Source organism: Syngnathus typhle, linkage group LG20 (genome assembly GCF_033458585.1).
Source record: "Syngnathus typhle isolate RoL2023-S1 ecotype Sweden linkage group LG20, RoL_Styp_1.0, whole genome shotgun sequence".
Taxonomy (NCBI): Eukaryota; Metazoa; Chordata; class Actinopteri; order Syngnathiformes; family Syngnathidae; genus Syngnathus; species Syngnathus typhle.
Window position 1 is genome coordinate 5,674,335 of NC_083757.1, and position 11,228 is coordinate 5,685,562.

At 39.6% G+C, this 11,228-nt stretch overlaps 2 protein-coding genes across 2 annotated transcripts; one reads left to right on the top strand and one right to left on the bottom strand.

The window, feature by feature from the left end:
* Positions 1-1,199: 1,199 nt before the first annotated feature.
* Positions 1,200-7,855, bottom strand: smap2 (small ArfGAP2). Its single transcript, XM_061267521.1, has 9 exons — positions 7,376-7,855; positions 4,238-4,371; positions 4,010-4,174; positions 3,883-3,942; positions 3,755-3,812; positions 3,574-3,689; positions 3,326-3,509; positions 2,975-3,255; positions 1,200-2,905 (listed from the first exon to the last, which is right to left on the bottom strand). Exons 1-9 carry the CDS (start codon positions 7,479-7,481, stop codon positions 2,798-2,800), a joined length of 1,212 nt encoding a protein of 403 aa, XP_061123505.1. The 5' UTR covers positions 7,482-7,855; the 3' UTR covers positions 1,200-2,797.
* Positions 7,856-8,592: 737 nt separating this feature from the next.
* Positions 8,593-11,213, top strand: trappc3 (trafficking protein particle complex subunit 3). The gene is made up of 5 exons (XM_061267523.1): positions 8,593-8,763; positions 8,951-9,048; positions 9,557-9,656; positions 10,171-10,353; positions 10,712-11,213. Exons 1-5 carry the CDS (start codon positions 8,722-8,724, stop codon positions 10,829-10,831), a joined length of 543 nt encoding a protein of 180 aa, XP_061123507.1. The 5' UTR covers positions 8,593-8,721; the 3' UTR covers positions 10,832-11,213.
* Positions 11,214-11,228: the final 15 nt, after the last annotated feature.

An 11,228-nucleotide genomic window follows, 5' to 3' on the forward strand; every position in this document is an offset into this window, starting at 1 on the left:
CGATTTTTCTCAATGGCGTCGGAGAATTTTAAATAATGCCGTCGAAATCACTGAGCGGTGAGGGATTTTGAAAAGATGCTAGGAATGGGAAGGTGATTTTTATTGTTGTTGAATTTTTGGTGTAAATTCTTGCAAAATACAATTAGAAAGTTGGACCCTAACCTTAAAGTAGCATTGGCTCTGCCAATTTTCTTTCGGCAATAAATAACGACTGTAACCTAAATTCCTCATGAAAATACACACTTGGAGGCTTTTAGCATGTAAAAGTAAAGTAGTTTTTTTTTTTTTAAATTCCTAGCGCCCTTAGCAGCCTTTTCAAACTACTTTTTATTGTAGCAAAGCGAGACAAACGTACCATCGTCTTATATGTACTGTTCATGTCAATCTGTCAAATTGTGTCTAAAAAAAAAGCCACGTGAACATTTATTTGATAGTCTTGAAATCCAATTACGAGTCACTTTATCAAATTCTAATCAATTAATTCTTTAGTCACCAATTAGATTAAATCTGTTAATATTTGCTGCCAAATATAGGAAATAAAAATAAATACTTTAGTGTTGCACTGATGTTAGATTAAAATGTTACCAAAATAATTTCTCCCAAATCGAAAAGTTAAATATAACTGATTTGCACTTAGCTAGGAGCGCCTTTGTCGTTTTGCAACTGCTCTGAATTATCTTACTTCTGCACCTTCCGGCTATCAAGGCTATTGAATAAATGCTAAAATGGCTTTCCATGTTTTGAGACCGCAACAGACTATACTTAATCCCCCTTTAACCTACCTGCAACCATTAATTCCCACGCCAGCAAAGCACACATTTCCCTGAATGCAGCATAGCAAGGACAAAACAATTTGAGGTCACACACACACACACACACGGCGTGGCTACAAAAACATTCATCCACATTGCTGGTGTTGGTGGTCTTCTCTAACTGGCCTTAAGCTTTCCACTAGCAAAAGGGCAACGTGTAGCAGAGCCACTTTGTGTTGGGAGAATGCATCTCACGATAAATGTAGAGAAAGCGAGGAGCTGTAATTTTCTACCTGTGCTTTGTAAATGTTTTCTATGTGCGGTATTTGATAATGTAAAACTGTTATTTTTGTGGTTTGTATGCTGCAAAATTGATTACTTAAGGTGCACGTTGTTTTTTTTTTAAGAAAATGCTAGCAAAATGGGGGATGCAAAAAAAATGAAACGTTCATTTTGGATTGAAGCCTGTATTTGCATGCCCTTTGACCAAGCAGTAAATAAAGTACATTTGAATCACAAATACTGGTGGGGTGCATCCATTTGGTTCAGTGGGTACCACAGATGGCGGCAAAGCACTACTTTTCACCTTGATTTGATTGAAGAAATACAATTTTGCGTGGGGTGGGGGGCCAGCTTCACGCAGGTCTACTTTTCCCTTAGATAACGCAGGGTCTGTGGAAATCAAACTTCTCCCATAACATATTTTCTATCAAAATTATTATAATAACAAAAAATAAAAAAATAAAATAATTTTAGCTGGATCACAAAATGGCAAATAAGATTATTTTCTATCAAGTTATTATAATGATAAAAATAATCAAAAAATAAAATAAGAACTTTAGCTGGATCACAACCAAGAATGCTCAAAATAGAGCTTTTAAACATAACAAAATTTATTCATTCCATTTCCGCAGCATTTTATCTTACATTCTCATAAATATTTATTTAGAATTCTTGTTTTTTATCTGCCATGTAGCACTTTGAGATTACTCCGAATATAAAGTGCGTTATAAATATAATTTATTATTATTATTATTATAAATGTGTACATGAATATGACACCAAACAGGCAAAAAAAAAAAAGTCCTAATAGAAAGTAGCTAGTAAAAGTCTTGGTTGAAAAACATAATATACAATATTTACCGAGTACAGATACATTCCTCTTTACTTTTCATTCTTCTTTGCTGTCACATAAAACAAAACAAGAATGAAAAAGACAATTTACAATTATGATTTCATGCACCTAGTCAGGAATACATTCCAACCAGAATCGGACATCCCCCCCCCCAAAAAACAGTTATTAATTTGTTCTTCACAAGGTGTTTTGGTCCAATTGTAAAAACGTAAGAAAAATAAACAACGATATGATTGCATTTTTCAATTCTGATCTGCCCTCGACACAAACGTACATTCAAGCCATGAAAGCAACATTGTACAAACATTCTCGGCATGCAGTTGAGTGGAAGTGTCATGATGTCATGAACTCATGATGTCATACTTCTTATTTACAAACAGTCCGTTCAAGTCCCCATAAAGCTAGTCTTGATCTTTGGTGTGCCGAAATCCAGTTCAGATTTCTTGCGTACTGCCGACCCAATATTGATTGTAAAAAAGGGGACGCTTAGCTGCCTGATTTTTGTGCATGTAGGAACTCATCAACATAAAATATAGAAGTTATAAATTAAACGAATAATAATTCATTTTAATTCATAATAATTATTTAATTAATAATTAATTGAATTAATAATGAATAAAAATGCCCAATTTTTTTTTAAATGTGACTTGCAGCTTGAAAGGGGAAAAAAATAAAATAAAATAAATGAGAATAAAAATAATTTTGAACCTGTTGCTGCATTGACAAAACATTCCAAAGGCAAGTGTGGACTTTTGTGTAGCTTGGCCGAGGCAGGAAGTAGATTTGGGCCAGCGGCTAGGGAGAGGAAGAGGTAGTTGTACTTTTCTTATTATTGTCTCCTCTTCAGAAATTGGAAATTGGAGTATCGTCCGCACGGTTCTCATGAGTTCACTCTCAGGGCGGATCCAGTTTATTTCCAGACGTGTGCTGTCATGTGCGCTGAAGTCGGGGCCGCTGCGTTTCCCGAGGCTTGACTATTATTGGTGAAAAGATTCATGCTGGACATGTGCTGAGTCATCTGGAAGGTATTAAAACACATTTACAAACTTTATATTGAATTGTTTTACTAATAAGGACAAAGACGTACGTGTCCAATGTTCCACTGCTGAGGATGGGCCATCATGGCCGCCGCCGCCCCTTGCTGCTGCTGCTGCATCACCATTCCGCTTTGCTGCTGTGTCATGGCGCCGTTCTGCATGTTTAGATGATGTCCGTGATGAGCCAGGCTGCTTTGGGCTGCCATAAAGCTGTTGTGATGCTGCCCCATCTGCGACACGGCCATGGCTCCGCCCATCCCGCCGACCTGCGCTAACGAATGGTACGAGCCGTACGGATGTGTCGGGTATCCCATTTGGTTTATGTACAAACCTGTCGAAAAAAAAATAAAACTAAATATCATAACTCCTGTTGTAATAGCAACTTGATGAAAATCGCTAACCATGAGGGGGCGCCATACTGCTAACGTGCACAGACGGGGTGGAGCCGTATAGAGACAGAATGGAATCCTTGGACAGTTTCCTAAAGGTCCCTTCTGCCTTTTTGGGTGTCGGATCCAGGAAGAGGCTGAGATTTTCAGGCACGGAGGCGGTCACTCTGCTCTGAGGCAAGAAGGTGGAGGCAGCCTGGAATCGACGTACGTTGTTAGAGAACCAAAAATAAAATCAGATCAGAATCAGAATTCCATACTGTGCTCTTTGTGGAAGAAGGGTTCGGATCTGAGAGGTGACTGAAGAGATCCAACGGATTACAAAGTGGACTCTCACGAAGGCCGTTAGATGTTGCCGGACTTGGAGCAGGAGCATCTAAGAGATGTCACAGCTCTTTGTCAACCACATTAAGACGAAGAATACCGAAAAGGTTACATTACCTAATCCCAGCAAATCCGTAACACACTGAGAGTCGATCTTTGGACTGACGTCTTTTTTCTGTCCAAACAACAAAATGATTCAGCCCTTTTTTTTTTTTTTATCCATCACGCACATCATTCATACTTACAATTTTCATTTTCTCAAACACAACCGGTTCCTTGGGGATGTTCTCGCAGCTTTTTTCTTTCTGTATTCACAATGAGCTTTTTTTCAGTTCTGAAATTTCCAGTCATGCTGAGGAGATGCTGACTCACCCTGAGCATCTGGATATCAATGACCTTATCCATGTACTTTTTCTTGTCATACTTGTCCCTGATGAAGTTCTCGGCCGATTGGTCGCTCTCAGGTCGCTGGAAGCATTCGGGTAGGAAGGCCTCGTAGAGACGTCTGGCTTTTGCGTTTCCCATCTCCTGCACACACTGGAGTGAACAAAATATAAGCATGGTATGGAATGACTATTTGGAATGACCTTAAAGCACAACCTGGACTTGCTCCTGCGTCCACTGGTCCAAGTTGACAGACTTGACTTTGGAGATGTGGACCCCGAGATTGCGATGAATACCCGCGCATCGTATACAGATGAAGATCCCCAAATTCCACGAAGACCATCTTGGACCTGCGACATAGATTGATTTCGACTCAATGTCGGATTTCGCTTCCCGCGCGGACGAGCTGAATCCAATTATTTTTAGTCCAATTAGGAAAAAGTCATGCCTGAGACCTCAATTAAAAAATCCAATTCAGCAGGGAACTCAAGTAGCCTAGATAACACGAGTGTGTGTGCGTGTGTGTGCGTGTGTATTTCTCCAGCCATAACATTAGGTACATCTGCAGATATCTCGACAGAAACAAAAATGCTTCTCACTTTTTGCTGCAGTGTGTTTCTTTCAACACTAGATGGCGGTACAACCCTCAAACTGGCACTTCCTCAAACTTCTGATGCAAGAGGAACTTTCGTACAGTATTTGTGCAGGGGTCTGATGACACAAACGAATAATTGCATTAAATCTCGCTTCTATTTTTTTGAGGGTTGGAAATAATCTTGGGGAAATAATCATCCGCCAAACAAAAATGAAAGGTTACGACATAAGTCTGTCTGGCTCAAGCATTAGCTAATCATAGAATTACTGAGCAAATCCTCCTTAACTGTGAAAAACACTTGCAAGGGATTATCAAATATGTCTTCTTGACATATATCATGCTAACTTTAGCCTCTTTATTGATATTCACAAAAATAACATGTCAGGGTTAACATATGTCCCAAGCAAGGCCCACCCATGCACGCGTGGTCCTGATGTTTGTAAAGGCAGCATAGCAACCAGATAAGCCCTGAGGTGGAGAGGCAAAAAATGATTTGGACATGTGTGTGTGTGTGTGTGTGTGTGTGTGCAATGAATCACACCAGCACACTGCACAACGGTTTGCTGACAATCTGTAAGGAGTTATGTTGTTTACCCGAACCACGTACACCTCCGGGTACGGTGAAACAGAAATAGTCGCGAGAGTAGGAGTCGAAGTCGGAAGAGAAATGAAACCGCTTTGACAAATGCATCGGCAACTACCTTCGATAACATGCCAGGAGAAACAAAACAATAAAAGATGAAAAAAAAAACACTACAATTACACAAGATGGCATTAAGCATTTTATCATATAAATCTTTTCACTTGGCTCAATATTAGTCAAAAAACATCATGGAGCAAAAAAAAAAAAGTTTGCTTTAATAGCTATTAAATAGCAACGGCTATGCTAATCACTATGCATAGAGGTGCAATAATAACACTCGCAAAATACACTTCTGACTGACACACACACACACACACACGTGTACGAAAGGGCTGCAGGTGCATATGGCTCATTAGCCGACATCCCACAAGGATAAACGCTACTTTCGGCAGTTAATCCCGCAGAGCTGTAGCGCTGCTTACTATCACCGCCCAGACATGTGGCTCTGCAACAATGTCACTCATTTCATTTTTTTTTCCTTCCACTTCCAGCCCTCGAGGTGCCCTGAAGCTATCTAGTGACCCAGCAGTGCTAGTTTATGCTAACAAGCAGATGGACGCTAATTGATAATTCATTTCCATACGCTCTCACCATATACTTTGCAATGTGAGGACCAATTTTGTATTCATTTTGGCTGTGTCATCCTCTCCTTGACTTTGTGACTCAGGGGATGCACAGAAGAAAATCCTCCTGACACGTGAGGGGAGGGGCCGAGTGGCATCAACAGGTGACGTCCCCACGGCAACGCAAAACAGCCAATCTATTAGATTGAAATGAGAATTTTTATTTAGCAAGGACTATTTCTGAGAGGGTGGGGGAGGTAGTGCCCCTGCTGTTCCCCCCCTGTAACTCCGCCAGTGACTCACAATGAAACAAATCTTCTTCACAGCAACATCGTTGTGGCTTTTTTGCACGTGCCACCGCTTTGTACACACTCGTGTCACCACTTCCTCTTCGAGCACCCCCAAGGGAGGGAGGGAGGTGAGAAATGCACAGTAATCTTTGTCAGGCTAAATAAGATTACAAGCAAACCCAGATGAGCTGAGTTGAGAGGCGGATGTGAAGTGGACGAAAGCTTTTAGGATGAGTTTGTGAGTATGTCTGTGATAGAAGCTCACTCACTTAAAAATGCACCAATCACAGAGAAGGAAGAAGAGTGCCAGTCTATTCATAAGATTTATTATGGAATCATAACATGCTCACTTAATGATCAATGAATTGTGGTCTGTGCAGGCTTTTTAAGTTGCATTACTGGAGCGTTTTTTTCAAATATTTTGAAAGTGAAACAACTTAAATGTGGTTGCAAAAGTGTACACGCCCCCTTCAAAAGGTTTTACCATTTCCTGTATGATTCCGTTTAGCTACATCAGTGTGAGACAAGGTGGAAAGGACTAATGAATAAATCACAACATTAAAGTACTCAAGAGCCCGCTTACTGATTCTTATAAAATATTTATGCAGCCATCAACTCTTTTTTTTTTTGCTGGTAAATAAGAAACACACACCTGGAACCTGCTTAGTCATTCCACAATTCATAATCTAGTCAAGATGCCAGCAGCGACTTTCATTGGAGGATTTATAGCCGAGATGAAAGTGCTGCTAAGTAGTGAGCGAGGCAAAAAGGGCGCTTATGTTCCCATCGAATCATGTCTCTTAAGGTTTCATTTTATATTTGGACTCTTGTCTGACTTTCCTTCTTGTGTGCAAAACAGAAACGTTTAGCCACGTGGAAAAACAGGTTGAACAAATAGAAGCCATCAGGTCCATTTAATGGACACACAACAGAGTCCAAAAGAGCAAAAGAAGGTAGGACAAACTAAAATACTTGAGTCAAAATAGCATTTCTACTTTTCTTTAGTTCATTTCAGAATCTTAACCTTTTTACTTTTATATTCAGCACCCCTATTTAAAGCAGTGAGTAGTTTTTCCCACCAGATAAGGTCATAAAACATGCATGATAATATTACATCATAACCTTCTTAACCAGCTTCGAAGCTTCCCTCGTGTTTTGTTTCATTCTAAATAAAAGATGCATGCAAACGTTTCTCGGAATAAAATTAACGACTCGCCATGAGATAGCACTGCAGGTTGCGTTCAGCAAGAAAACGGGACCCACCTTTTGATTCGCAATCCGCGCAGAATTTATTCTCCTCCAACGCCAGTAAAGAGTTGAGCACCGACTGGTACCGGTCGACGTCTTTCACAGATTTGCCCGTCATCATTGCGCAATAGTTGACCTCACCCCGGTCCACAGCAGCTACGCCGTCCGCGGATTCTCAAATAACCTCCCTGATTCGATTCCTGGAAGCGGTGAGTGGCACACTGACGCTGGGATGAGGAGGAAGATGAGGATGATGATGATGTTGAGGATGGTAGTGGTAGGGATCGTCTTAAGTCAAAGAGCATGCGGCTGCCTGCAAGGACCCATCCAAATTGATATTTACTGAAAGCAATTATTAATGAGAATTTAAAATAAAATAATAATACAACAAATAATAATAAAAGCAATGGAAAAAAAACACCACCGCTGACTTTTTCTACAGTCCCAAAATACTCCACCCTCGCCCCCGACTTACACTCACACTAAATATGTAATTGCAGCAAGACAATTGTTCCACCTCTGCTCTCCCCAGAGACAGCGATTATACAGAGATTATGCTTTTCTGCAGAATCATACGTCAACTCCGCTGCCATATTGGATGTGGCAAAGTGTTATTTGCGGGGTTTTCTCTTGTCCCTCCCTCCTGAAGACCAACCCAAATTTATGTTTTAATTAAGCTTTTTTGTCTTGTACGATTTCGTCAATGTCTTCCTTGTAATATTTAAAAAAAAAAATCACATGCACATTTTAAATTGGAGTAATTATGCCCTCGAATTGTCTCCTAAAATACACACAGCAGTAACTAAATATTTTTTTTAGCCAATGAAGCTCGTTCTTGTCTATTTTGTTTCGATTACAGTACAATTTTGACACGGCCAAATAACACCCATTTTAGCAATTCCTATAGCGGCACTGCCACCGTGTGGTCAATTCAAGCGTGACACCCTTTGGAAATTAGATTTCCTGGTTGCTACGCTTCATCCTAAACGCAAGAGGGCAGTCTAAAAATGTGGAGTGTAGAAAAAGCTATGAAGTTGTAAACGGAAATAAACTGAAGTTCTCTTCAAAACAAAATGAGTATTTTGCTCCTATTTTTGTAAAACAGTTCAAATGGTGCGCAAAACTTATCCGATATTGACTGTGCTTTCAAAATATATTTTATTATACTTTTTTAGTGCATTGTTGATGAGCGTACATCTAAAATTCGGATCTTTATTTTTCAAAATAACCGGAAATTGTTTTTTGCAACTGTAGCTTGATTGGTGACAGCCGTGGCTAATACGGAAATAGTTGTAACGCTACGAAAAAAAGCATTAATAGCCTAATTTTTTAAACCGTATACATATTTACTGCTTTCCAAAATGTCTCGACAGTCCAACCGCACAACAGACAGCAAGAAGATGGTATGTGACTCTTTTTGAAGAATGATTCAAATGTTGCAACGTAGCTCGAACAATGCTAACCTAGCATGAAATGCATTCGTTCACTGCTTAACTTGTTACTTGTTTAACTCTCGCCCGTTTTCGTATTTTCGTTGTTTCAAATTAGACTGTGAGAACAAATATGTTGCATAACTTTATTTCTTTGCAGAATTCCGAGTTATTCACACTGACCTACGGAGCTTTGGTCACTCAATTATGCAAAGACTACGAAAATGATGAGGAGGTTAACAAACAACTGGACAAAATGTGAGTGCTAAAATTTGTGTCAAACGACTGTGGTTTGTTTGTAAGTGTGTGTACAAGGTTGTTGTTTTTGTTTGTTTTTAAATATTTCTACAAAATGTACGTTTCAAACTGCATCAGTCTTTTTTTTTTTTTAACATTTCGAATGCACATTTATAAATGTTAAGGGTTATACTTTTTTTTTTTTCTTGCACAATTTTCTGTATTAAAGTTTTTAGTTTGAGTTACAGAATCGACTCTTTGAGATATGTTTGTGATTAAGGGCTAAATAAATCTGACTTGACTGCACATAATGTGCACCAACTTGCATTAAATTATGGGCGTTCTCGCTTAATGTTTCCTGACCTCAGATCAGTTTGTCAACATTGGTTCAGTTGGCCAGTACAGGAGAGTCGGGACCTTGTAGAGAATTAAAATCTCCTGCCAAATGTTTGAACCCACAATGTGTTCCATCTTATAACAGAAAAATATTAGTCTGACTTCCTTTCTCCCCTCCTTCTCCGTTTCATAGGGGTTACAACATCGGAGTACGTCTCATCGAGGACTTCCTGGCACGCTCCAGCGTCGGCAGGTGTCAGGATTTCCGAGAAACTGCTGATGTCATCGCTAAGGTGATTGGACTAATCAGTGCGTGAAGGTCTTCCGAACAGAACCGATAAATCCGATTTAGGGGAAAGGCATCTTGATGAGGATGTAAAGCTTTTTACTTTAACATCCATACACAGTACTTTGCAAAAATAATTGAATTTTTGCATTCTTATTGACCTTTATATACGTATAGCGTACAGCTGGCCAGAACATAATCCTGTTTCCATTTCCTGTAAAACATGTTCACGGCTCACTTCCTTTCTCCTCCGCCATGTTTTATAAAGGTTAGTTTTCTCTTCGTGACCCCAGAAAAAAAAAAGAGAACCGTGTGTGCAACTGCAATACTGCCATCTGTTTTTAATGAATTCACTAATTCGTGCCTTACTTTCTCATAACTAACTAGACCGCAAAAGAGGCATGGCATGGATAAAACAAATATTGTTCAGATCATAAAAACTCCAAAATGAGTATTTTTCTGTATGCAAGAGCAGAAAGCACATGTGTGCATGTTTTAATGTTTCTGGCTTGTTCACCCAGGTGGCGTTTAAAACCTACCTGGGGGTCACCCCCAGCGTAACCAACTGGAGCCCGGCCGGAGACGAATTCTCGCTCATTTTGGAGAGCAACCCGCTGGTGGACTTTGTGGAGCTGCCCGATAATCACAACACGCTCATCTACTCCAACCTGTTGTGTGGTGTCCTCAGAGGAGCGCTGGAGATGGTAACTTCTTGTCACAGATTAGAACAAATGTGTTGGACTGGTCATGTCCAATGTCACTATTGGTCTGAAAATTAATTTACCACAAGGAAAAGTCGCTTTAAATCGCAAATGTACATATATTATGTTTAAAAAAAAAAAGAAAAAAGGCTTAACATAAGAGTGACCTCATTTTTATTTTGATTTATATTGAAACACCGCCATCTACAGGACTAAGGTGGAATTTGAGCCACTGAAAATAGTATTTTAGTAAGTCTTGCTACTTTTACTAGTAGTTCTGTGTGTTGTGTTGTGTTGCCAATGTCTTGTGTTCATTGTGGTTAGAGTGAACTAAAATGTGATGACACTTTCCAACTTCCAGGTCCAGATGGCTGTGGATGTGAAATTTGTCCAGGACACCCTGAGGGGGGACAATGTGACAGAAATCCGTATGAAGTTTATCAAGAGGATTGAAGAGAACCTCCCCGCAGGAGACGAGTGACAGACTGACAAGAGTCGGAATTCTGCGTCATCAGCAACAGTTTGGTTTCCTGGAAAGCGAATTTACAGACTGGAAGAGACAGTTGAGATTGACTCAAGACAACACTGACGTGTGACCCTGCTATGCTATGGATAAAAAAGTACGCTTACATTTTATCTTCAAGTGCAGGTTAGAGGGGGCTGGCTTTTCCCCCCACTTTGAAACACAATGAAAAAAGGATGGTTTTATTTTGCTGTCATAAATCACTTATGACATCGTCACTTATGAAAATTGTATTATATGCCCCCCCCCCCCTCCTTTTTTTTTTTTTTTTTTTAAATGTCAATTTTCTGCCAGTTGTCTGTTAAATTAACCTACATGTTAATAAATGTCACAAATTTGATTTGTATGTTTTTTT